We start from the raw sequence: 27,500 nt of genomic DNA, 5'->3' as shown, positions 1-27,500 counted from the left end.
CACACACACGTACACACACACACACACGTACACACACACACACACACGTACACACACACACACACGTACACACACACACACACGTACACACACACACACACGTACACACACACACACACGTACACACACACACACACGTACACACACACACACGTACACACACACACACGTACACACACACACACGTACACACACACACACGTACACACACACACACACGTACACACACACACACACGTACACACACACACACACGTACACACACACACACACGTACACACACACACACACGTACACACACGTACACACGTACACACACACACACACGTACACACACACACACACGTACACACACGTACACACACACGTACACACACGTACACACGTACACACACGTACACACACACACACACGTACACACACACACACACACGTACACACACACACACACACGTACACACACACACACACACGTACACACACACACACGTACACACACACACACGTACACACACACACACGTACACACACACACACGTACACACACACACACGTACACACACACACACGTACACACACACACATGGGTGAACTTCTCTAGCCCTCTATGATTTACAGAATATATTATGTTATATAACATTACAGTTATATTATGGCCTGGACTATATCAGCCTTCTCTATCTCCTGGGTAATGGAAAGTCATCTTTTAAATAATGAGTAATAAGGTATGTGATCTCTTAATAATGAGTGACCATTTCTGAAAGAGTAATCTTTTATGATTGAGGGTGATCACCAAGACTTTATCTGTCCAGTCTGAAATGACCTCAACGTGCCACGCTGGGCCGGCTGACCTGCAGATGCTGTTGGGTGCGCTGGCGTGTCCTTGGGCGGAGGGAGGCTGGTGGTCAGTAGACAGGCACAGGCCCTGGTGGGCCTCCATGAAGCCAGGACCTGGAGCTGCAGGCTTGGAGAAGGGCTGTGTGGCCATGCTGGGCAGGTGTGTGGTGGGCGGTGGGGGCAGACAGGCTGATCCGGTGGGACTGGTTCTGGGGGCGACGGGCCCGGGGGGAACGTGCTCCTCGGGAACCATGTTGTGAAACACTTCACCTAGAATAAAACACCCGAGACATTAAACCACGCACTAAACCAACCACAGAGTTCAACCCCAGAGAGTTGATGACACTAAAATCTACTAATCAACCCTGATCATTTATGGCACAGCTGTTAAAGCCCAGCTCATGAGAACCAGAGGTCAGAGGTCATTTCCCAGTGGAAACGCACCTGGTTCATTACCTCATTAGCCAATTACCAAGTTTAGCAGATATTACACCAGAGAAAGCTGCAACCTTACGCTGGACTCCAGCCAACCAGGGCCAGACTCAAACACAACGCAAGACTTCACCACACTGCGTGAGGTAAACGGCGGACGGGGCGGGCGGAGGAGGCATGTGGGCGTGGCCCCTTTACCTAGCGAGGTGGGCCTTTTAGATGAAACGTGGATGTGGTTATTACTTGACTGGACAGTGGTGGCGGTGCAGGACACGCAGGACACGGCCGAGGACGTGGCCAACATGACCTCACTGGCCTCCATAAAGGCATCTTGGTAGTTGAACAGACACTTCTTCTTGGACCCGTTCTGCTTCTCCTTGCCTTCGGGGGCGGGGAGGGGGGAGGAGCTAGAGGTGGAGCAGGAGGGGTCTAAACCGGAGGAAAGGAGGGACACATCGGGAAGAGGCGGACCCAGCATGTCACCTGGGCAACAACAGAAACATAATAAGATGCAGCAATGACTTACCCAACACTCACTGCTTAATTAACACAAGTTTACCAAACATGACAGAGAGATTCATCAGCATGCGGTGATCGTTTATTCATGTCTGCTCGCGTGTGGCGTGTGAAATGAAGCACGTATGAAGCTGATGGTGGTGTGGGGGCCTCACCGGGCACAGGTTCCTGGAGCAGCACGCTGGGGTTCCAGTTCTTCATCATGTGAGTGTCCCACAGGTTCTCGAACTTCAGCGAGGGGCAGGGCAGCGAGCCGCCCCAGGCCCCGCCCCCCGCAAAGCAGCCCTGGTACACGTGCTCAGGTTGGGCCGGCCTCAACACCTGCTGCTTCACGGAGGCGTGGCCAGACGTCGGCAGCAGAGTCTGGCAAGCACACGCACACATTCAAATGACATTACAGCCAGCACATCTTATTTTAATTTAAATACATAGCTACAGATGGTCATTTTAACCATAAATTATACGATTCTAGGTTGTTTTTTTTTGTTTTTTTTACATTTAGTTGTCATGATGTTTTAATAAACAAGAAACTGAGTCAAATAAGGCTGCACGGGTCCTGCTTAAGATCTGAAATAATGTCTGAGACGAACAGCATCTTAGGTTGAAATGTAGCTACAGCACGCCCCCTGCTGGTGAGGTGCAGCAAAAACATACACAATCTCTCAAACGCTGGCACAAAAGTCCCTAAAGCATTTACAGGTACATATGTATTTATGGATGTGTTGACACGTGTGTGTGTGTGTGTGTGTGTGTGTGTGTGTGTGTGTCACCTTGCTGTGTGTGAGGGGGGTGCTAGAGTAGAGTGCGGGCAGCAGGGGTCTGGGCAGGCGTGTGAGGTTGTGCAGGGGCAGGTGTCCGTGTATGTGGGGGTACAGGTGGAGACCTGGGTGCACCACCCCCTTCTCAGAGTACAACTGGGGCGGCCCCGTGTGCAGACGTCCTGGGGGTGGGGCAGCTGCCCCCACAGATGCCCCGCCACCGCTGCCTTGGTTACACACATGACACTCACATGGATGCTGCACCTGCTCCACCTACACACACACACACACACACACACACCATCAGTACACCTGAGTATGAACGCTTTGTGTGTTCATATGGCAGCTGTGAGAGTAGTAATATTGTACCTGTGCATGTGGGTAACATGGTGGAGGACTGTCACTCTTTCCTCGAGAGAGCGCCCCCTGCTGGAGTGAAGGCTGAGGGCCACCCTCACTCACTGCTTCCTCCTCATCACCCTCCGACGAACTGCTGCTGCTCCCCCGTGGAGACTGAGAGAGAGAGAGAGAGAGAGAGAGAGAGAGAGAGAGAGAGAGGGAGAGGGAGGGAGAGAGAGAGAGAGAGAGAGAGAGAGAGAGAGAGAGAGAGAGAGAGAGAGAGAGAGAGTGAGAGAGAGAGAGTGAGAGAGAGACAGGGAAAGAGAGAGTGTGCAAAAACGAGAGAGAAACCAACCAACACAGACTGGCAGAAAACTCCCCATACACACAGTGGTCACACAATACCAGCAACACACACCAGGTCTTGTATCGCGTCAGCCCCCCCGTTGAGCTGGGGGTGGAGCCCGTTCATGCTGGCCAGCACACCCGCCTCCTCCAACCTGCTCAGGGGGTAGACGGCCGACAGGGGGGGGACATCGTCATCGTCCTCATAGTCGCTCCCGCTGAAGTGGCAACAGAAGAAACAAAGAGAAACTGAGATGACTTTGGTTAGGCAGGGACCACTACAGCAGCCAATCACACGCAACAACGCCCCGCCCTCCCCACTACAGCAGCCAATCACACGCAACAACGCCCCGCCCTCCCCACTACAGCAGCCAATCACGCGCAACAACGCCCCGCCCTCCCCACTACAGCAGCCAATCACACGCAACAACGCCCCGCCCTCCCCACTACAGCAGCCAATCACGCGCAACAACGCCCCGCCCTCCCCACTACAGCAGCCAATCACACGCAACAACGCCCCGCCCTCCCCACTACAGCAGCCAATCACGCGCAACAACGCCCCGTCCTCCCCACTGCAGACTTAGCTGCCACGCCCACTGAAGCCCCATGAGCACTTTGAAACAGGAGCAGAGCTGTAAACTAAACTCTGCAGTGCAGGGACAGCTGGCACCAGGAGACGGGACCGTCCCGCTGTGGGGATCACCAACGGGATCACGTGAACCTCCACACAGGCTACAACCATGCTAACTGGAAAGATTTAAAAAATGGACATCCTGTTTACTGCCATGTTTACGACAGAAAACATACATACAGTCTCCATTATTGTCCAGTGTATATTGTCTACACAGATGGGATTTTGGCTAAACAAAATTAGTGTTAGCAGCAAACGCTATTCAATCTTCATACAGTGGCCAGATTGGCCTGTATCATCACAGGAGTAGTTAGAGTGCAGTGCGGTGGTTAAGAGTGCACAGCGTCGTGTGCAGTGCGGTGGTTAAGAGTGCACAGCGTCGTGTGCAGTGCGGTGGTTAAGAGTGCACAGCGTCGTGTGCAGTGCGGTGGTTAAGAGTGCACAGCGTCGTGTGCAGTGCGGTGGTTAAGAGTGCACTGCGTCGTGTGCAGAGCGGTGGTTAAGAGTGCACTGCGTCGTGTGCAGTGCGGTGGTTAAGAGTGCAATGCGTCGTGTGCAGTGCGGTGGTTAGAGTGCAATGCGTCGTGTGCAGTGCGGTGGTTAGAGTGCACTGCGTCGTGTGCAGTGCGGTGGTTAGAGTGCACTGCGTCGTGTGCAGTGCGGTGGTTAGAGTGCACTGCGTCGTGTGCAGTGCGGTGGTTAGAGTGCACTGCGTCGTGTGCAGTGCGGTGGTTAGAGTGCACTGCGTCGTGTGCAGTGCGGTGGTTAGAGTGCACAGCGTCATGTGCAGTGCGGTGGTTCCAGTTAATCCTCCAGCTAAACCGGAAGAGGATGAGCACGTATGAACACTGTACTCTGAGCTGAACTCTGAGCAAGCACAAGCTTAAATTTAGATCAGCTATAAAAAAAGGTTTACTTGGCTAATTTTAAGAGAGCAATAGAATTAATATTTAATCACATTTTGAACTCTTGATCAAAAGATAATTTAAACATTTATAAACTACATGGCAAGCTACAGCAACATGAAACAGGTGCATGAAGAAAAACATCTCAAGTCCAAACCACCATCCGGGTGTGAGCGCCGCAGAGCTGGGTGAGCCACACACGGCCCAACACGGTGGTCAACGGGCCCACGTGAAGCTAAACACCCGTCAGGAGGTTTGACGTTACAGAGGTCAGAGGTCATGGGTGTCTCTCAGCAAGTTTGGGTTTAGGTACTTTAAACAGAGGTGAGGTGTGTGGAAAGCTGTTAACCTTCAGACATCTCGACCGCGTTAAGTACAGATGGAGGGACCTTACAGGGGGACAGCGCCTCCGAACAGCTGCTCAACACACAATGACGAGGTGATGCGACAGCTACATGAACCTCAACACAGACTCATGACGTCAGCCCACGGGCGGGAGCCCCAGACACGCGAGCGTCTGGCAGGTGCGTGTGTGTTTTAGTAAGGACCGGTTGACCGGCAACATGACTCACAAGGTGGGGGCCCCGTCCTGGGGTTGCAGGAGATGCCGGTGCTGCTGAACGGTTATGGGGGAGCTGGAGGCGGAGCCAGAACCGGAAGCTGAGCCCGAGCTGCCTGAGGACATGCTGGGAGGATGCACCTCAGACAGGTAGTCCTGAGGAGGCTCCGCCTGCATGGGCAGCTTCAGGTGCAGCTCCTCCCCCACGGGGGCGTCCATGATGCCACACGTGAGAATGTGCGAGAGGCTACAGTCGTCACACGTGCACCTGGGCAGTGGGAGAAATGAGGCACAAACGTGGATGTACTGCTCAAATTAATCCAAATGGGAACAGGCCTGAGTGAGATGTTGAGAGAGGACACGGTCTGATAACTTCACACAAACACTGAGGGATACGAGAGCTATACTGCCCCCTAGTGTGCAGGGCAGCGCGGTCTACCTTCTCCTATAGTTGCAGTTAGGGCAGTCAGGCGTGTTGAGCCTGGATGAGAGCATCTGCTTGACGGTGTCTGTGAAGGTGCTGTCACCAACCAGTGGCTTCTTACTGGTCTGCATGAACTGCAAATCAGGAAGTGTTGTCATGACGCACACAGGAGGATGTGAAGGCCAAGCCCCGCCCCCCTCTGCACAGGTGTCATCACTGAGGTATCTGGCTGTTAGGAGTTATCAGAGCACCGTACCTGGTCCTCAAAGACCTTTCGCTGTTTGAAGATCTCTCCATCGTCTTTAAGAATACGCGGCTTGGTTCTTAAAGACATCTGCGAGGAAGGAAATGAATTTGGATGATAAAAAGCAAAGTGAATGATTTTTATGGAGGAGATGAAACCGAACAGAATAAAAAAAGAAACAAAGAGAGCAAAAACGAACAATAGAATAGTTACGAAAAGCAACAGAACGTACGTTTTTACTGATGAGAGACTTGTGTGGCTCCGTGCGCTGGTTTGTGAGGTTCTGCCCCTCCATCTTAAACAGCAGCTAGGGGGGGTGAAAGGTCATTTTAAATGAACGGCATTAAAGATCTTTCAGACTCGCAGTCGTTTTTCCAAACTAAACAGAATCCACGACAAGAAGTCAGGAGAGAAGTTTCAGTGCAAATACCCAAAACTTGTTTTTGAGACCAAGTCTTCATACGTTTTAATACAGATATCAAATATTCATTCAATAGCAACAATTATTCTTATGAGTTCTTCCTCTTCTTGTACTAATAAATACAAACTCACTCCTAAAGATTTGCAGTGAACAGGGTGTTTATTAATAGGTGTGTGTGTGTGTGTGTGTGGATCAGTGGGGCGACCTGTTCATCTACGTAGTCATCAATCCTCTTCTCACACTCTGCCCACTCGGCAGACACCGCCTTCATCTGCTGCTCCAGGCCCTGGAGACTGTCCAGCAGGGCCCGGTACATGCCCTCACTGTAGGAGTCATGGGACGCAGTGCCCTGCCTGAAACACACACACACAATCTCTCACAATCTTAAAAACAAATCTTGAGCAACCAAATTCAAATAGACACTCCACCCTGTGGGGGCAGGGGTGGGGCGTGGCTGGATGGGGGGCGGGGCGTGGCTGGATGGGGGGGCGGGGCGTACCTGAGCAGGGCAGACAGAGCCGGCAGGCTGCTCTGCAGGACGGGCTCGGAGAACACCAGGCTCTCAAACAGGTGCTTGTTGTGGAGCTCCCACGTCACCTGGAACTTCTTCAGGTGTTCGCTCTCCTAAAACAGGAGACACGCCCCCAGAACATGGATCACACGCTGTCCACTCTATAGACACGCCCCCAGAACATGGATCACACGCTGTCTAGGAGTGTATTCAACTAAGGATTTTCATAGTCGAATCTGATTCGTCAGCTTTTCCCTTTAGTCGACTAATAGTCGAATCGGGTTTATTTTTATTTTTAGCACCTTAAACGGGATCCCGTTCTCATTCAGGACTTTTTTCCTCTTCAAAGTAAAAACCTAAAACACTCAGATAAATGAATAAACATGGTAGGTTGGCTTTATTCAGCTTTTATTTATTTACTTGTTTATTTTTTTATGAAACGTTAGAGAACATTAACCGTCAGTGCGCATTGCGCATATCGAACTGTCAGACAGGCACTGTGCAAAATGTCAAAAAATATTTTAAATAAAATATGCCTGCCTGAAAATATTAAAAAAAATTCTACACAACAGCAAAAAAGTATAAGGAAAGGTTCAAGTAACGGGGTTTATAAGCAAACAACATCAAAAAATGTTTATAGGCCTACTTGCCCAGACACACTGCGACGAGACGACACGACCAAAACAACAAAAAGTTTTTTTTTCGCCTTACGCGTTTTAAATGGTATGCCATGTTGGTTGTTGTCGTACAAAATGAAAGACGTTGATGACATAACTTGCACTTTACTTTGTTTGATTCATCTTTATCTTTTTCAAAATACTTTTGAAGTTTTTTAGTAGCCGTTATAATCTCGGCAGATGCTGCGTATTGTGTCGCGTGTTCAGCTCCGCTCGTTTGGATTGTGCAACTGCATGGTGTGATTTATTAATGTGTAGTAAGGAAGATGGCTATTATTAATGCGCAAACATCATTTAAAAATATTTATTAACAGAAATTAGGATGATTTTATTTCACAAAAGGCTATATATATTTTATGTAACAACTAATGCTTAGCAGCATCCTTGGGCACCCCCATGCAGTTAGAATGGTACATTCGACTATGACGTTCATAGTCGACTAGGGGGTATAGTCGACTATAGTCGAATCAGCGACTATTGCAGGTCACCCCTAACACTGTCCACTCTATACTGCTACGGGTGACGGTGCAGCCGTCAATGCTGGGACGGCTTAAACGAACCATTTTTAAATGAATAAACCCTGACAGGGTAGATTGAGACTGTTCCATCATCAGCAGTCCTAATGTTTTTTTTTTTTTTTTTACTCGAGAATCTCGCAGTAATCCAGAAGCAGATAACTGATAAGGTTACTGAATCACACAGCGGGACTTCTAACTTTTCCAGATAATCAAAGACAGAAGTCCCATAGGTCCACGTTTGGCTGAAGATATTTATAAGACTTGGAGCTTACAGGCTGTATCTCGCTTTGTGAAATGCACCTGTCTGACGGCAGCCACGTGGGTCAGAGGAGCTCACAGCAGCCCACGTGGTCTGCAGAGACTCACCAGCGTAAGCAGGAAGGTGCTGATGGTGCGGGCGGCCTGGCAGAGGGCGCTGTACTCCTCCAGCAGCAGGGAGATGAAGCGCTGTGCCTGGGGGGGGTCCTGCACCGCCCCCGCCATCTCCGAGCCCCCCGACAGCTGCTTCAGCAGCCGCACCTTCGTCTCCAGGATGTATTCTCTCGCCTGCTGCTCCAGCCGCTGGTACAGCTGGTACGGGTCCTTCTCACACAGCCTGTTCAAAGACCAGATCTTCACACCACTGCGTACCACAGGCCCAAACCCCTACCAGGGTCACAGGCCACATGCTGGTCAAACACAAGGGAGAAAAGCGCCACACTGCAGGTGTGTGATCCTGCAGCGGGACACTGAGGAAGACGAGGCACCTGTCCACCAGCTCCTTCATGCCGTCTCTGTCCCGCTCCAGCGGCTGGTCCTGGTCGTCGGCCAGCGGCGTGCCCGTCTGACGGTATATGCAGCGGACCAGGTAGCGCACCTCCGACCAGTGGTTCTGCAGCAGCTGGGACTCTCGCTCGGACTCCGCCGTGATCTCCCTGGGACACCATGACAACACCACAGAGCGAGTGAGTGATGGGCGGGGCCTGGCAAGTGATGGGCGGGGCCTGGCGAGTGTGTGTTAGGCTTCCTCACCTCCTCTCGCTGCAGGCCTCACAGCTGCACACGGTGTCGGTGGCGAGCTGTGTGCTGAGGTCCGGTGCCGGTAAGGGCGGAGCCCCCATGATGAGCCGCCCACTGGTCCCCACTGCGTCCTGACACAGCCCAGCATTACCCACGGGGACATGTAGCAAAAAGTCCTGACTCTGCACCCAGAGACAAAGGACACTTTAACTTTACAAGAATTACAAACAATTCTAGAAATACAGATTCCCAGAAGAGTGTCTAGGGGACAGAGGGAGAGTGTCTAGGGGACAGAGGGAGAGTGTCTAGGGGACAGAAGTCCTCTAGGGGAAGACTTTAAACATTAATCACATATATTTGCTTAATATCTAAATCCTAAATCAACAGATATGTTTACTTAATCCAGTGGTTCCCAAAGTGGGGGGCGCGCCCCCTAGGTGGGGCGCGGAGCTATTGCAGGGGGGGGGGGGCGCAATAATCAATATGGTATTAATATTATATATCAATAAGTCAATGGGGGGGGGGGGGGCGCAAAAATATTCTCATCTACTAAAGGGGGGCACGGCAGAAAAAGTTTGGGAACCACTGACAATCAATTTTTTCAGTATTCACACTTCTGACGCAGTTGTGTAATACGTATTAGGCAATAATAATAGTAATATTTATTAGGCACTTTTGCAGATTATTTGTCACTTTAAAGTAGTGGTGTGACGAGATCTCGTGTCACGAGCTCTCGCGAGATCTAACTCAGCGATATTTCTCGTCACGTTAAAAATCTGTCTCGCGAGATTTGTGATCCAGCAAGCAGCCAGAATGAGGTGTGAAAATACAGGTATTACTATTGAAGATGCCCCCGCCACTTTCACATCGTTTGTTTGGCAGCATTTTGGGAACCCGTCGAAAACGATAAATAAAGAGAGTGACTGATAAGACACGGACCATATACAAACATTGTATGAAAATAATGCCGTACACCGCGGCCAATACGAGCACGATACAGAGACATTAACAGCACCACCACAGCTCAGTACTCAGATCAACATATCTCACTTGGTAGCAGGGACAGAACGGCGCTTTGGCAAGTTGAGACAGCAGGATATCGGGAGCAGTGTGGCGATGTTAATATTCTTAAAAATGAACATGGCAGTGTAGTTACAGCAAATTCAGTGACATACTTGGTCAGGCTCTGTTTGCACTATTTGCACTCTGTATTGACAGAGAAGAACTTTTTGTTTTGCACATAATGCAGTGAGTCCCCGCTTAACGACGGGTGCGGTTAATGACGGACCAGACTTACGACCAACTTTATTATTTCACGCGGTGCACGGAGGAACAGTAGCAGCACAGTGGAGTGTTGTGTGGAGTGTAGTGTACGATAAGCCCTTCTCGGCAACGCGATCGCTCTCACGCTGTACGTACGAGAATATTGATAGTTTTTTTCTATACTGTATTTATGATCAAAGTGTATCTAAATCTAGGGTCACACTTAACAACAGAAACTGCTTTACGACGGACATTTCAGTCTCTAACCGTGTCGTTAAGCGGGGACTCATTGTAATATTGTTTGCGCTTGAAAAAAGGAGAAATATTTTTATTTATCTTATTTTAACTTTTCTTTTAAATAGAAATTCTATTTAAAATTCAATTTCTAGAGGAAGTTTATTAAAAGTTCATGCTTACATAATGCATGTTAAAGAGTTATAATAAAACATTTTAAAATGCATGTGTAACTCAGTTAAATAAAAGTCTGTTGTCCAGTCATATAATTTGTCATTTTAGTTTTCTTAAAATCTCGTCTCGTTCTCGTGAACCCAATATCGTGTCTCGTCTCATCTCGTGAGCTGAGTGTATCGTCACACCCCTACTTTAAAGACAATATTACAGAACACATGAATAAGCACCATGTGACAAAACTACTGGGATTAAAACTGTGCTGTCAGGAGACAAGGAGCTAACATAGCGAGGCAACATAGCGGGGCAACATAGCTAGTAAGCAGCGCATATGAAAACCATATCAGTAACACAGAGACACGCAGACACACACAGACACACTTACTGTAAACCTACCCACCCTAAATCTGATACCATCAGCTGCAAAAGAACCTGCCAAAGCCAAAGCCTGTGTCCTTCTGCCCTGAGCTGAGCGTGTCCGCGTGTCCCTCCCACTCAGACTGCACCTTACACTCACTACGGCTGTCAGTGGAAAGACAGACGACGTTTGGGGGACTTTATTACAGCTTCATGGGCCTCTGAGCTGAGTAACCAGCTAGCACACACACTGGAACATGAAGAAGGTCTGTACCAATAAAGACTGCACTAAAGACCTCCATCCAACTAGGAGAAACTAGTGGAAGCACAGTAACCAAGGAGGGCAGTGGGGCGTACCAACGGAGACAGGTCCGGGGGGGGCTGCCGGCTGTCCTTCTCCACGGTGTGCTTGCAGTCGGGGCAGACGTAGAGGGGCAACTGGAGCGCGCTGGGGGCATTGGGTGACTGGTCTGTACCATTCGAGGGTGATTCCTGCAAGGCACTGTCCTTACGTTCACCACGACACAGCAGACAGCGATCACCTGTGGTGTAGGGGGCCCTCTGGTTCAGGCCAAAGGTGAAGGGGGTCTGAGAGAGAAAGAGAGAGAGAGAGAGAGATGGAGAGGAGCACAAAGGTGTAAGGGAGAAGCTCGTTGCTCTGTAGTGTACATAAATCCAATATGCATGAGAGGTAACGGCTATACAGATGCAACCCAGCAGGCCCACCAGACACACGCCCCTTAAGGAGCCGGACACCAGACCACGCCCCTTAAGGAGCCGGACACCAGACCACGCCCCTTAAGGAGCCGGACACCAGACCACACCCCTTAAAGAGCCGGACACCAGATCACACCCCTTAAGGAGCCGGACACCAGACCACACCCCTTAAGGAGCCGGACACCAGACCACACCCCTTAAGGAGCCGGACACCAGACCACTACGTGGGGAACATGCAGACAGGTAAACGTGCCACGGGCCCTTGTGAAGGTAAAGAGGCGTGTGTGTGTTACCTGAAGCACTCCGGAGAAGTCAGCGTTCACTGGTCCTTCAGAAAACTGGGGTGCACCATTCATGGGGACCTGGGGGGGGATGACGTCCACCAGTGAACACAGAGTACGAACCGTAGGTCACCGTCACCACGGAGATATGTCTTTGCCCATATACCACAGGTTCCTTCACTTGTAATATGCTATCATGGGATTGCTATAACAACATCAGTCAATATAGCACATGCGTATATAAGGGAAGGTCTATAAAGTTGAAGGAACACACATTAGATGTCCAGACGGCTCCCATCAACGCTCTTCTAACCCTAGCATCAAGGTCACAGGTCAACCGGAGGCAAATACCTGCTGTATCGCTGCTTTATTGAACTACATGACAGTTCACACAGGGATTGAGGAGTCTTACTGCAGTTCCAACCAGAACCAGTGCGCTTCAAAACCCACTGGAATCACACTGCAGCCTTCTGCCAGTGCTGCCCAGTAAGGCGGGTGGACACAGGTGTGTGTGGAGAGTGATCTGGTGGACACAGGTGTGTGTGGAGAGTGATCTGGTGGACACAGGTGTGTGTGGAGAGTGATCTGTGTGGGGAGAGTGATCTGGTGGACACAGGTGTGTGTGGAGAGTGATCTGAACAGTTCTGTTCTGCTTTAGAAATGATGGAGAAAGAAAAAGCAGGAGTCTCCAGCTCCATTCATCTCCCACTCAGGCTGAGACTGACCGCAGTAACAGACACACACAGAAGCACCTGCTACAGGCTGAGACTGGCCACAGTAACAGACACTAGGGGTGGGAATCGTTTACTATCTCACGATTCGATTCGATTCCGATTTTGGGGGCCACAACTCAATTCAAAAATCGATTTTCGATTCAAAAAACGATTTGATTTATAAAAATGTCTGCTTCAGTCTATAAAATCTGCATGATCTACTACAGTCTGCTTTGCAAGACAGAACGACAAATACAGAAAATTAAGTGTCTTTCACATTTAATTAACAAAAATTAAGTGCTTTGGTAAAATAAAATGGTTTTTGTTGTTACCAAAATTCTTGAGCTTCATTTTGCGAGCTGTCAGGGCTGGCTCGGATGCAGTTCCCCCAGCCATCGCTAGGGGCACCAGAGTCAGTCCCAGACTAAACCGGCGTAACTGTACGTTCTCAGCCAGTCTCTGCTTTCTCTGTGATTGCTTATCGTTTAATTGTGTCTCGCCACCTCTCTCTGTTATGCTTTCTCTTTACTTATTCGAGTATCTCATGCGTCGCTTCCTGACTCATCTCAAGTTTTCCCAATCCTGTATTTCTTTCTATCCGTTTTGCCTTTATATGTGGGAAAGGTTTTTTTTGCTGCAGCGTTTTTTGCCAGTTACTTTTGCTGGTGTCCTTGGTTTAGTTTTCGCGTTGCTGTTTTTTAGTAACTGTTGTTATTTTGTTTCTTCCTCCCGTCTCACTACGGTTGAGTGTTATTTTTCACGCGTTGTATTTTCCACATTGGTTTTTAGTTTCTATTTACTCCGTGCCCTCACGGTTTTGGTTTCTATTCTCTTGCGCGTTGAGTCTTCCGTGTTTTGTTTGTTCGTTCTGGGTCGCTGTGCGCGTTTCCCTCTCGCTAATTACATTTGAGTGTCAAACGTCTTGATCTTGCGAGCCGGCACTTGGGTCCATCCTTCTCTATATTATTTCTTACCCTTTTCTATATTAACGCTCCCGTGCTCACCGCATTCCCCGGCATTCGGTAAAAACCAAAATGAACCCATATTTTTGCCTTAAATGAAGACCGGACAGGTTGAATATCTCTTTCCTCCATGTGTTTTGAACCTTTTCCGCGCATGAGTGTGTCCCAGAACATGCTGCGTAAAGTCTTGCGTAATTTTGTAATTACGTAACGCGAGACTTCACCACGACTTAGAATCGATTTAGGGACATTTAAAATCGATTCTGAATCGTAGTAAATGAGAATCGATTTTTGATATATGAATCGATTTTTTGGCACACCTCTAACAGACACACAGCAGACGCACCACAAGGATCAACAGAACTCCTCCATCCCCAGTAACAAAACACACATAAACAGAGCTCGCTGTCCGGAGGCGGGGATAGTGCTGTCCGGAGGCGGGTTTAGGCTGAACTGGGATGACTATTGGCTCCCGTGTGCTGTGCCAGCTCACACAGTGGCCATACCACACCTCACCCCGTCTCACCTCTCTGTCCCTCTTGCTTTGTGTAATCTGACACCCTCCACATTGCCGTGGTATCTGCCAGTTAAGCAGTCAGGGAGCGCTCCACCCCTCCACCACATCTAATCAAGTCCCAGACACACCACCAACCAAATCATGCCAAGACTGTGACCTGGGCATAATTACATAAAACACAAATCAGTTCAGTTTGTCTCGCTGGTTACTGTAAAAACATGTAAATCATGCTGGAATTAGACAACTCAAAACACCAGAGCAGAGTCACCAGAGCACAGTCACACTGGCCGTGGATTTAGATTTTTTTTACTCAAACATTAGTGCTTGTGCATGAAGAGCCCACAGTTCACCAGTACCACCAGCCTGAGCTACAGTTCACCAGTACCACCAGCCTGAGCTACAGTTCACCAGTACCACCAGCCTGAGCTACAGTTCACCAGTACCACCAGTAGGGGTGGGAATCGTTTATTATCTCACGATTCGATTCGATTCCGATTTTGGGGGCCACAATTCAATTCAAAATCGATTTTCGATTCAAAACGATTTTCGATTCAAAAAACGATTTGGTTTATAAAAATTTCTGCTTAAGTCTATAAAATCTGCATGATCTACTACAGTCTGCTTTGCAAGACAGAACGACAAATACAGAAAATAAAGTGTCTTTCACATTTAATTAACAAAAATAATGTGCTTTGGTAAAATAAAATGCTTTTTGTTGTTACCAAAATTCTTGAGCTTCATTTTACAAGCTGTCAGGGCTGACTCGGATGCTGTTCCCCCAGCCGTTGCTAGGGGCACCAGACTCAGTCCCAGACTAAACCGACGTAACCGTACGTTCTCAGCCAGTCTCTGCTTTCTCTGTGATTGCTTATCGTTTAATGGTGTCTCGCCACCTCTCTCTGTTATGCTTTTCTCTTTACGTCTCACTACGGTTAACTGTTATTTTTCCCGCGTTGTATTTTCCGCGTTGTTTTTTGTTTCTATTTACTCCGTGCCCTCACAGTTTTGGTTTCTATTCTCTTGCGTGTTGAGTCTGCCGTGTTGTTTTGTTTGTTTGTTCTGGGTCGCTGTGCGTGTTTCCCTCTCCTAATACATGTGACGAGTGTCAAACGTCTTGCTTTTGCGAGCCGGCACTCGTGTCCACCTTTCTCTATATTATTTCACGCAGTGTGTACGTTCCCGTGCTCACCGTGTTACACACGCCTTGCACAAGAGCTACATTGTGTCAAGTTCGGTCTTCCCTGGCATTCGTAAATACCAAAATGAACCCATATGTTTGCCTTAAATGAAGACGGAACAGGTTGAATATCTCTTTCCTTCATCTGTTTTGAAACCTTTCCGCACACGAGTATGTCCCAGAACCTGCTGTGTTATGTCTCGTGTAATTTTGTAATTACGTAACGCGACTTAGAATTGATTTTGGGACTCTGAATCGTAGTAAATGAGAATCGATTTTTGATATATGAATCGATTTTTGATATATGAATCGATTTTTTGGCACACCTCTAACCACCAGCCTGAGCTACAGTTCACCAGTACCACCAGTCTGAGCTACGGTTCACCAGTACCACCAGTCTGAGCTACGGTTCACCAGTACCACCAGTCTGAACTACAGTTCACTAGTCATTTTTACATCTGCTGCTCCTTTTCCTTAAGTAGCATAATTGACCTCTTCAGCTACAGATGATGTTTCCTTGGAAACAGAAGAGGAAGACTTCTAGTAAGGATACAGGACATGAAACCTGGACCTGGACAATGATGTGGTGGATCACTGTGAGATTACCTGGACACACGTGTGTGTCTATATTCATATAGTGCACGTCTAGCAATTAAGAAAATGGTCCAACCAAATAGCTAAATCAAATTGTCAGTATGGACCAAAAAGGTCCTACAGTAGAACATAAAAACTTCTCATTCATCTATTCTGATGACATATTGTTGTCTTCCTGACGTCTACACTTTAATACCCACATAGACGTGCCAGTGAGCACTCTTAACCCAGCTGTCATTCTGACACTGGCATCCTGCTCCACCTCCAGCAGGAGGGGCAGTTCTGTGGATCCGCACATTTGCAGTGAATTTACCCCCTGTACACAGCTACCTACCCAGACAGCTCACGGTGGTCCTGTGGGACACGTCTGAGCTGAAGGAGTCTGGTCATGAGTGGCCATGGTGCAGGTGTAGGTCTACACTACGGTGTGAGGTGTCTGGTTATGAGTGGTAGTGCAGGTGTAGGTCTACACTACGGTGTGAGGTGTGTGGTTATGAGTGGTAGTGCAGGTATAGGTCTACAGTACGGTGTGAGGAGTCTGATTATGAGTGGTAGTACAGGTATAGGTCTACAGTACGGGTGAGGAGTCTGGTTATGAGTGGTAGTGCAGGTGTAGGTCTACACTACGGTGTGTGGTTATGAGTGGTGGTCCAGGTCTACACTATGGTGTGTAGTTATGAGTGGTGGTGCAGGTGTAGGTCTACACTACGGTGAGGTGTGTGGTTATGAGTGGTGGTGCAGGTGTAGGTCTACACTACGGTGAGGTGTGTGGTTGAGCGGTGGTGCAGGTGTAGGTCTACACTACGGTGTGAGGAGTCTGGTTATGAGAGGTAGTGCAGGTGTAGGTCTACAATACAGTGTGTGGTTATGAGTGGTGGTGCAGGTGTAGGTCTACAATACGGTGTGTGGTTATGAGTGGTATTGCAGGTGTAAGTCTACACTATGGTGTGAGGTGTGTGGTTATGAGAGGTGGTGCAGGTGTAGGTCTAGACTACGGTGTGTGGTTATGAGTGGTAGTGCAGGTGTAGGTCTACACTACGGTGTGAGGTGTGTGGTTATGAGACGTAGTGCAGGTGTAGGTCTACACTACAGTGTGAGGTGTCTGGTTATGAGTAGTGCAGGTGTAGGTCTACACTACTGTGTGAGGTGTGTGGTTATGAGTGGTAGTGCAGGTGTAGGTCTACACTATGGTGTGAGGAGGCTGGTTATGAGTGGTAGTGCAGGTCTACACTACGGTGTGTGGTGTCTGGTTATGATGGGTGGTGCATGTGTAGGTCTACACTATGGTGTGAGGTGTCTGGTTATGAGAGGTAGTGCAGGTCTACACTACAGTGTGAGGTGTGTGGTTAATAGTGGGAGCAGGTGTAGGTCTACACTACGATGTGGGGTGTGAGGTTACGAGTGGTAGTGCAGGTGTAGGTCTACACTATGGTGTGAGGTTAAGAGTGGTAGTGCAGGTGTAGGTCTACACTACGGTGTGAGGTTAAGAGTGGTAGTGCAGGTGTAGGTCTACACTACGGTGTGAGGTGTCTGGTTATGAGTGGTAGTACAGGTGTAGGTCTACACTACGGTGTGAGGTGCCTGGTTATGAGTGGTGTTGCAGGTATAGGTCTACACTACGGTGTGAGGTGTCTGGGTGAGTGGTAGTGCAGGTGTAGGTCTACACTACGGTGTGAGGTGTCTGGTTGAGTGGTAGTGCAGGTGTAGGTCTACACTACTGTGTGAGGTGTGTGGTTATGAGTGGTGGTGCAGGTGTAGGTCTACACTACAGTGTGAGGTGTCTGGTTATGAGTGGTAGTGCAGGTGTAGGTCTACACTACAGTGTGAGGTGTCTGGTTATGAGTGGTAGTGCAGGTGTAGGTCTACACTACAGTGTGAGGTGTCTGGTTATGAGTGGTAGTACAGGTGTAGGTCTACACTTCGGTGTGAGGTTATGACTGGTGTTGCAGGTGTAGGTCTACACTACGGTGTGAGGTGTCTGGTTATGAGTGGTAGTGCAGGTGTAGGTCTACACTACTGTGTGAGGTGTGTGGTTATGAGTGGTGGTGCAGGTGTAGGTCTACACTACGGTGTGAGGTGTCTGGGTGAGTGGTAGTGCAGGTGTAGGTCTACACTACGGTGTGAGGTGTCTGGGTGAGTGGTAGTGCAGGTGTAGGTCTACACTACGGTGTGAGGTGTCTGGTTATGAGTGGTAGTGCAGGTGTAGGTCTACACTACGGTGTGGAATCTGGTTATGAGTGGTGCTGCAGGTGTAGGTCTACACTACGGTGTGAGGTGCCTGGTTATGAGAGGTAGTGCAGGTGTAGGTCTACACTACGGTGCAAGGTGTGTGGTTATGAGAGGTAGTGCAGGTGTAGGTCTACACTACGGTGTGAGGTGTGTGGTTATGAGTGGTAGTGCAGGTGTAGGTCTACACTACGGTGTGAGGTGTCTGGTTATGAGTGGTAGTGCAGGTGTAGGTCTACACTACAGTGTGAGGTGTCTGGTTATGAGTGGTAGTGCAGGTGTAGGTCTACACTACGGTGTGAGGTGTGTGGTTATGAGTGGTGGTGCAGGTCTACACTACGGTGTGAGGTGTCTGGGTGAGTGACTGCGCTGGTGACACAGCTAGCCCACTTAGCCTCTTAGCTCTAGTGTCAACAGCTACAGTCTCCACGGACAACAGCGCACAAAACGCGCCTGTCGGTCCCTAACGGACCGGTGCGGTCGGTCCCGCTGCCGACCCGCCGGGAAACGCGCCTAGTTACTCGGTAACGACGGTGTTGGGTGTTGTTATTGTATCGCGCTCGAGCCACCGTTAGCACGCTAGCTAACCAGCTAACAGCTAGCGCCTCTGCTAGGCCTCACGCGCACAGGCGCTCGCGACTCGGTCGGACCGTGAACGCGCGTGCGCCCTCACCTCTCCGTTGGCTCCGGTCAGCCCTCCCGCACCTCCGTCCCCGGGGCCGCCGGCCGTCAGGAAGCTCGCGGCGGGGGCGGCGGGAGTCTCCGCCCGGTCGGCGCGCGCCGTCGCGTGCGCCCCGGCCTTCCCGCCAGCGCCGCAGCTCGCGCTGCCGCAGCTCGCGCCGCCACCGCCCCGTTTGTTCTTCCTGCGCTTGGCTCCTCGCTTCGCGTCGGTGGGACTCATTTCTCCTCCCCGCAACTCGCAGACAGCGGTCCGTCCAGAACAGGCGGGGTCTCGCGGGGAATGTCACGCGCGTCCCGCCGCGGTACGACCGGGATCGGTGTGTGTTTTAACGGAATACGAGAGCCGACCGACACGGCCAGAGAACCACAGACTTCAAACTCCAATATGGCCGACTCAACAGGAATTGACCAATGGGGTTCACGCCCTCACGCACGGGCGTGGGGTTAGCGCGGCATTATGGGTAGTTGAGTTTTCATCGTGGTTTCAGACTCGTTGTCAAAGACGATTAAACTATTTAATTATTTGATTTAATTTAATTTAACTATTTTATTATATAAAGACGATTTGAGCGGACTCACTAACGCACTAACCCTAACCCTAACCCTGAGCAAGGCCCTTAACCCTTAATTGCTCACTTGTATAAAAAATGAGATAAAAATATAAGTCGCTCTGAATAAGGGCGTCTGCCAAATGCCATAAATGTAAATGTAAATCAAATAACACTGGATGATCAAGGATATAGGGTCTGTCGACTCACATATATACTTGTACGTGTTTGTCAGGTCGTTTTACGATTTTTTGCTTTTTGTCCCATTTCTAAAGGTTAAAAAACGAAAATGTAGCGTCAGACCCATTATATTGGACCGCGAGAAAATAACGTGTAAAACTGTACTGAAGTGACAGAGTTGTGTCTCATCTGTCCAGACGGGGGCATTGTGGCGTCTCTTTAAAACATTATAACACACACGCACACACGCGCACACGCACACACCCACGCACGCGCACGCACACACACACAGACTTTCAAAAAATTAAGCATAATTATAAATGTAATAATAAGCTAGTTAAAGAGTGTAAGCTGAAGTGTGTTATGTGCTACATCCTCTGTACTACACTAAAACCTTGTTTGGTGATCACCCAGGAACAAATTAGCAGATCAACTGTCATAGTAAAGGGTTTAAAACTCCCCATCATGAGGAAATGTCAAATCTATCCAGTAACTCAGTTCACATCTGAGGACGCCTGAGTACATTTAAACTCAATGAAATTGGAACAGAAGAATTACAGCACACAATTACATTAAGATCTTTATTGTTTTACCTTGATGACTCCCTAACATAAAATTATGTGAAATGAAAACACAATACATCTAGCTTGGCAGAGAGACTGAATTCTATGAGAACATGCTAAAATTATCAATAGATTAAAATGTTTAATGATTTGAAATGCACAGTGTAAATATTTTAACAACAGCAGAATACTATTAAATGTAAGAATGTTAGCCTAATACAGATTTATCGTGTGTGTGTGTGTGTGTGTGTGTGTGTGTTGGGTGTCTTTATGGACAGATACAGGAATACATCATGCACCAATGTTTGATTATCCAGAAAAGCAATATATTGTAGAACCTACTAACAGAATCTGATAATGTCAACTAAAGACTTCAGATGAACCTAATCAGATAACCGGACCTGTTTCTACGCATGTGAATAGTCACAAACACAAGGCCTATACCTGCACATGTCCTTGTCTTGCTGGATCACATGAATATATCACATCTAATCTACTGTAAAATTACAACAAAGTACAGTAGCGTGAGGCGGAATAATCCTCTAAATCGTCCCCAGTCCTTCAAAAACAAGCGTCTTCTCCCGTGCAGCTCATCTTACAGTCAGTAAATCAAGAGTAGCTTTACATGTCATTGAGAGTACACCAAAAAGCCTCGTGTTCAAGTTTCAACAGGACAAGTTTGCTGTTCATTTAAAAAATCATGTTTCTCCATCTGAAATACAGCAGCAGCTCCCTAGAAACACACACACTGTCTACTCAAAACTACAATTAATACAGACACTCTTGTGCCATTCAAGCCACAATAAATAACACAAATAAAATACACAGCAAAGGGCCTGGTAAGATGGCATAGTGTTGATCTTCAATGGGGTTGACACATATACAAATGCACATATTTAGATTTAAACATATTAAACATACAAAACCTCCTCAGGTGATGGCGGGCGTGTTGTTGTAGCCAGTGGATGTGCGGTGCCCACAACAGACAGGCCCAAGCAGCACTACAGACTGGTTACACAGAGAAAGCCAGAATACGGTGGCTCTGAACTTCAGGAAGGGGAAAGAGGTTATGAGCTTTTTAACCAGCCTCTTCAGTCCTGTTCATGGACACCCACAGCACTGTGTGTGGTTTCTTATTAACACTCATCAGTTTATCTCATGCTGAAGCCCTTAAGGAAGGAGAGTTACTGGAGCCAGAGGCCGTGTAAGGACGCACCAGAGTGGATTTAAATCAATACTACATGTTAGACATCAAACCTCTCTTGGTTTGCACAGGGCTACTCCTCTCGCTGAAAGCCCCCAACACTGCTGTCTGTGTCGCTACAGTAAAGTAAGAGAGGTGGAGAAGGGGACAAGGGTGAGGGGGTGTGGTCATGGGTGGAGTCGGGCAGAGGTGGGGGAGGTGCTTCAGAGGGGTTGGGGGACGTGGCCAATGTGGGCGGAGCAAAAGTTGCTCTAGGGGTTGTGAAGTCCTCTGACAAGGCTGAGGAGTCATCGCTCCTTCCTGGGCAGCTCTGTGTTCTTCCTTCTTCTTCCTGAGGCAGGGTTAGGGCGGAGCTCTCAGCAGGTGGGGCGGAGCTCTCAGCAGTTAGGGCGGAGATCTCAGCAGTTAGGGCGGTGCTCTCAGTAGCTGGGGCGGAGCTCTCAGCAGGTGGGGTGGAGCTCTCAGCAGTTGGGGCGGAGATCTCAGCAGTTAGGGCGGTGCTCTCAGTAGATGGGGCGGAGCTCTCAGTAGCTGGGGTGGAGCTCTCAGCAGGTGGGGCGGAGCTCTCAGTAGATGGGGCGGAGCTCTCAGCAGTTGGGGCGGAGCTCTCAGCAGTTGGGGCTGAGATCTCAGCAGTTGGGGCGGTGCTCTCAGTAGTTGGGGTGGAGCTTTCAGTAGCCGGGGCGGAGCTCTCAGCAGTTGGGGCGGAGCTCTCAGCAGTTGGGGCGGTGCTCTCAGTAGCTGGGGCGGAGCTCTCAGCAGTTGGGGTGGAGCTCTCAGTAGCTGGGGCGGAGCTCTCAGCAGTTGGGGCAGAGCTCTCAGCAGTTGGGGTGGAGCTCTCAGTAGCTGGGGCGGAGCTCTCAGCAGTTGGGGCGGAGCTCTCAGTAGCTGGGGCGGAGCTCTCAGCAGTTGGGGCGGAGCTCTCAGTAGCTGGGGCGGAGCTCTCAGCAGTTGGGGTGGAGCTCTCAGTAGCTGGGGCGGAGCTCTCAGCAGTTGGGGCGGAGCTCTCAGTAGCTGGGGCGGAGCGGGTCCCGTGGAAGCGGTGAGACAGTTGAATCTTTTTCTTATCTAACGCTGTGTTCTGTGAGGCAAACAGAGTCAGTTCAGTGTTTACTTGTCCGTGGCATATGAATGCACACACACACACACACACGCACGCACACGCACACACGCACGCACACACACGCACACACACGCGCACACACAACCACACACACACACACACACACACACACACGCAAGCACATGCACGCACACGCACACACGCAATACTCTTGATTTTTTGTCATTATTGGAAAATCTCTCAGACAACTAGGAAATATATTAGAACATAAAAAGAAAACACAGTTTATACTCTTAACTGTTTTGTAAGGAAAAGTGAAAAAACACCAATAAAAGTCCTGACAGATGCCTGAAAAGGCCTTTTTATTATTTTGATGCCATTAGATGAGTGTGTGTAAGTGTGCTGGTAACTGTCTGGTCTGTATGAATATTCATTGGTGTCCTGGTCACTTTCCCTGCAGGTTCGATGGACGTGTCCAACATAGAGAAGACTGAGGGTGCAGAAGCGATATGGTGTTAGTACGTACCGTTACCGTGGGTTACAGCCATGCAGCAGAGGTGTGAGGAAGCAGAGGGACAAGACTAGTCTTACTCACAGAACACACACCAGGCAACACACACACACACACGCACGCACGCACGCACGCACGCACGCACGCACGCACACACACACACACACACACACACACACACACACACACACACACACACACACACCAGGCAACACAGCCAAAACAAACACAGCTCGTCTACCACAACACTTCAGTTGAAGGACACCAAACACAGAGTTCTTGACCTGCATCAAACAATTAAAGTGATTTGTGACCTGAAGTCCTTCAACAAAAGTGTCAATGGCCTTTACAAATAGATCTGTGGTGAGATTTCATGGACAATTTGGATTAAGATGTTAAAGAATGAGAAGCATTCTAGAGTGTTTCAATATGTAAAAATATAACAAAACTCAAGTGATTAGCAACCGTCTTTATCCACTGTAACTGCCACCTTAATGAATCTCAATGAATCTTTTCTGTATTTTCTTTAGGTCAACAGAAATCATTGAATCCAAGAGAATTTATTTGCTGCTTTAGTTGGTATCGCTCACACAGTGATCTGAGGCAGGAGGTAAACTGCTGTGCGGTATTTAACCACACGAATGTGGCCAAGCTCTGTTCTGATGCTGTTTCTGGGTTAGTACAGAGCTCCACAAAAATGGGACGTTTCACTATTGCTGTGCAGACAGAGCTGAAGGTGTCCTGGTCAGACTGAATTAGATCATCAAGTATTTAGATGCCTGCATGCCATTATGAACCACTGCATCAGAGCCCAAAAACCCCACAAAACAACACTGCAACACAATGGGTCAGAGATATCAGCAGCTGGGGACAATTTAGTGACATGAGGAGACAGTTGAGGGTCAAAGCAGATCAGGTCCAGTCCATGAGGTGGACATCACCACACAGTTCAGTGTGGACATCACCACAGTTCAGTGTGGACATCACCACAGTTTAGTGTGGACATCACCACAGTTCAGGGTGGACATCACCACAGTTTAGTGTGGACATCACCACAGTTTAGTGTGGACATCACCACACAGTTTAGTGTGGACATCACCACAGTTTAGTGTGGACATCACCACAGTTCAGTGTGGACATCACCACAGTTTAGTGTGGACATCACCACAGTTTAGTGTGCCCCCTGCACAGTGTGTTCTCTGCTCGAATGTCTGACATAACTCACTACCTCATCAGGTAGTCGCTGTTAAGGCAGTGAAAGTACTGAAGAGACCTGTGTGAGTGACCCTCCAAGACTAGAAACCTGTATGAGTGACCCTCCAGGACTACAGACCTGTGTGAGTGACCCTCCAGGACTATAGACCTGTGTGAGTGACCCTCCAGGATTAGAGACCTGTGTGAGTGACCCTCCAAGACTAGAGACCTGTGTGAGTGACCCTCCAGGATTAGAGACCTGTGTGAGTGACCCTCCAGGACTACAGACCTGTGTGAGTGACCCTCCAAGACTAGAAACCTGTGTGAGTGACCCTCCATGATTAGAGACCTGTGTAAGTGACCCTCTAGGACTAGAGACCTGTATTAGTGACCCTCCAGAACTAAAGACCTGTGTGATTGACCCTTCAGGACTAGAGACCTGTGTGAGTGACCTTCCAGGATTAGAGACCTGTGTGAGTGACCCTCCAGGACTAGAGACCTGTGTGATTGACCCTCCAGGACTAGAGACCTGTGTGAGTGACCCTCCAGGATTAGAGACCTGTGTGAGTGACCCTCCAGGACTAGAGACCTGTGTGAGTGACCTTCCAGGATTAGAGACCTGTGTGAGTGACCCTCCAGGACTAGAGACCTGTGTGAGTGACCCTCCAGGACTAGAGACCTGTGTGAGTGACCCTCCAGGATTAGAGACCTGTGTGAGTGACCCTCCAGGACTACAGACCTGTGAGTGACCCTCCAGGACTAGAGACCTGTATGAGTGACCTTCCAGGATTAGAGACCTGTGTGAGTCACCCTCCAGGACTACAGACCTGTGTGAGTGACCCTCCAGGACTAGAGACCTGTGTGAGTGACCCTCCAGGACTAGAGACCTGTCTGAGTGACCCTCCAGGATTAGAGACCTGTGTGAGTGACCCTCCAGGACTAGAGACCTGTGTGAGTGACCCTCCAGGACTAGAGACCTGTGTGAGTGACCCTCCAGGATTAGAGACCTGTGTGAGTCACCCTCCAGGACTACAGACCTGTGTGAGTGACCCTCCAGGACTAGAGACCTGTGTGAGTGACCCTCCAGGACTAGATCTAGTTATCTCTGCTCTGCACAAAATTTTTCCAAGAACTGGAGCAAACAGTGACGCCAGGAGGCGGAAGCAAGGTCAGACCACGCAAGTGTATACAGGTTAGAACTTTTAATACAGAGGTGTAGAGCTGGAGTCAAATACCCAGAATGCAGCTGGTCGTCCATGTCCGGGGAAAGGGGCGGGGAGGGGGCGGGGCCCCAGACAGAGGCTACTCTGGTCTTAGAGCTCAAACTGTCGAAGGAGATTCACATCAGTACAAAGACGCAGTGGCCCCAGTGCTTACTGTGGTCACATCACATCCCTCTTACTGGTTGGTCTTGACACCTGCCGACAGGTCTATACTACCTCCACTGGTGGATAAAGACTGTTGCAGGTGGCTAGTCAGTACAGTAGCTACAGATCTTGATGAATCAGCAACGTTATTTCTCTGATGTGAGGAGCAGATACATGTATATCCTGTCCCTGCGTTCAGCAGTATGGGAAAGAGGCTGTGGGGCATCGCAGTGAGGATGAGGATGGTGAGGATGAAGGTGCCAGCGTTGCCAGGACGCCGTGAGTGTGACACGTGAATGAGCATGCAGTGAGCACATCTGGACCACAGGATGAAACCATGGAAACCCTCTATACAGGGACATGAATACGTGATGGAGAAAATTTATCAAGACAAATAAGAGGAAATGACTAAAATGTTTCATCCACAGTCTCTACAGAGACATCAAACGCAGAAGGCCCATCGGGCAGTCAAATAGACCACATTAATACAAGAAGAAGCTGTTAAATGCTGACTCATAATACAGAACCTCATCTTCATAGCTTAAAATCTTCTTGATTACGTAGCACATAGATCACTCAGTGGAGAAATATGCTTGGTCCTCTGATTCAGGGTCATAGAGGTGGAACTGTGTGAGTGTTTGTGTTATCTGAGACCTACGGTCTGACTCACTGCCACTTATTGCTTTTGTAGATAAAAATAAAACACCAGTCCAATTCAGGGTAAGACGAGAACAGAACAGACTCTGGGATTTATTCTGATGGTGAAGTTACACATATCGATGTTACCCAGACCAGTACCAACACCAGTATGACTGTGACGTGTGTGTGTGTGTGTGTGTGTGTGTGTGTGTGTGTTTGTGTGGGTGCATGTGTGTGTGCTCATGTGTGTGTGTGTGTGTGTGTTTGTGTGTGTGTGTGTGTTTGTGTGGGTGCATATGTGTGTGTGCTCATGTGTGTGTGTGTGTGTGTGTGTGTGTGTGTTTGTGTGGGTGCATATGTGTGTGTGCTTGTGTGTGTGTGTGTGTGTGTGTGTGTGTGTGTTTGTGTGGGTGAATATGTGTGTGTGCTCATGTGTGTGTGTGTGTGTGTGTGTGTGTTTGTGTGTGTGTGTGTGTGTGTGTGTGTGTGTGTGTGTGTGTGGGTGCATATGTGTGTGTGCTCATGGGTGTGTGTGTGTGTGTGTGTGTGTGTATATGTGTGTGTGCTCGTGTGTGTGTGTGTGTGTGTGTGTGTGTGTTCATGTGTGTGTGAGAGAGGGATGGAGAGATTGTTCTTACCATAATAACAGACACAGCAGGACTCGTGCTGTCCTGCTTCTGTGCAGAGGTGAAGTGCTTCTTCAGTTTTCCACTCACATCCATTTTCATGTTGTTCTCTAAAGCCGCATCCTCCTGGTACACGTTACACGCTGTTACACACTGTTACACGCTGTTACACACTATTACACGCTGTTACACATTGTTACACGCTGTTACACACTATTACACGCTGTTACACGCTGTTACACACTGTTACACGCTGTTATTGCACGCTGTTATTGCACGCTGTTATTACACGCTGTTATTACACGCTGTTACACGCTGTTACACGCTGTTACACGCTATTACATGCTATTACACGCTGTTGCACACTATTACACGCTATTACACGCTGTTACACGCTATTGCACACTTTTGCACACTGTTACACGCTGTTACACGCTGTTGCACACTATTACATGCTGTTATACACTGTTACACGCTGTTGCACACTATTACACGCTGTTACATGCTGTTAGACACTATTACATGCTGTTACATGCTGTTACACGCTGTTACACACTATTACACGCTGTTACACACTATTACACGCTGTTGCA

At 48.9% G+C, this 27,500-nt stretch overlaps 2 protein-coding genes across 6 annotated transcripts in view; both read right to left on the bottom strand.

Moving 5' to 3' along the window:
- Positions 1-19,408, bottom strand: part of fam193a (family with sequence similarity 193 member A) — a 25,507-nt gene extending 6,099 nt beyond the window's left edge. Inside the window, exons 1-18 of one of the 3 annotated variants that reach the window (XM_076974024.1) lie at positions 19,005-19,408; positions 12,155-12,223; positions 11,502-11,732; positions 9,129-9,298; positions 8,864-9,031; positions 8,484-8,712; positions 6,911-7,035; positions 6,617-6,764; positions 6,223-6,297; positions 6,003-6,080; positions 5,762-5,880; positions 5,336-5,590; positions 3,301-3,445; positions 2,913-3,056; positions 2,556-2,816; positions 1,941-2,148; positions 1,513-1,752; positions 852-1,107 (exon numbers count right to left, since the gene is read on the bottom strand). In XM_076974024.1, coding sequence (XP_076830139.1) covers positions 852-1,107; positions 1,513-1,752; positions 1,941-2,148; positions 2,556-2,816; positions 2,913-3,056; positions 3,301-3,445; positions 5,336-5,590; positions 5,762-5,880; positions 6,003-6,080; positions 6,223-6,297; positions 6,617-6,764; positions 6,911-7,035; positions 8,484-8,712; positions 8,864-9,031; positions 9,129-9,298; positions 11,502-11,732; positions 12,155-12,223; positions 19,005-19,232 — 3,149 coding nt within the window. In that variant the 5' untranslated portion in view covers positions 19,233-19,408. Of the gene's footprint in view, positions 1-851; positions 1,108-1,467; positions 1,753-1,940; positions 2,149-2,555; positions 2,817-2,912; positions 3,057-3,300; positions 3,446-5,335; positions 5,591-5,761; positions 5,881-6,002; positions 6,081-6,222; positions 6,298-6,616; positions 6,765-6,910; positions 7,036-8,483; positions 8,713-8,863; positions 9,032-9,128; positions 9,299-11,187; positions 11,305-11,501; positions 11,733-12,154; positions 12,224-19,004 lie in introns of those variants that run through there. The other 2 variants (XM_076974023.1, XM_076974025.1) reach the window with 2 other exon arrangements.
- Positions 19,409-20,313: 905 nt separating this feature from the next.
- Positions 20,314-27,500, bottom strand: part of dclk2a (doublecortin-like kinase 2a) — a 69,465-nt gene continuing 62,278 nt past the window's right edge. For 2 of the 3 annotated variants that reach the window (XM_076974059.1, XM_076974060.1), the window contains 2 exons: positions 26,920-27,033; positions 20,314-22,588 (listed from right to left, as the gene is read on the bottom strand). In XM_076974059.1, the coding sequence (XP_076830174.1) occupies positions 21,581-22,588; positions 26,920-27,033 (1,122 nt within the window). In that variant the 3' untranslated portion in view covers positions 20,314-21,580. Of the gene's footprint in view, positions 22,589-25,363; positions 25,601-26,919; positions 27,034-27,500 lie in introns of those variants that run through there. The other variant, XM_076974061.1, reaches the window with a different exon arrangement.

This window comes from Brachyhypopomus gauderio, chromosome 15 (assembly GCF_052324685.1).
Source record: "Brachyhypopomus gauderio isolate BG-103 chromosome 15, BGAUD_0.2, whole genome shotgun sequence".
NCBI lineage: Eukaryota > Metazoa > Chordata > Actinopteri > Gymnotiformes > Hypopomidae > Brachyhypopomus > Brachyhypopomus gauderio.
Note: the sequence above shows the minus strand (reverse complement) of the source record. Positions and strands in the feature narration are given on the sequence as shown.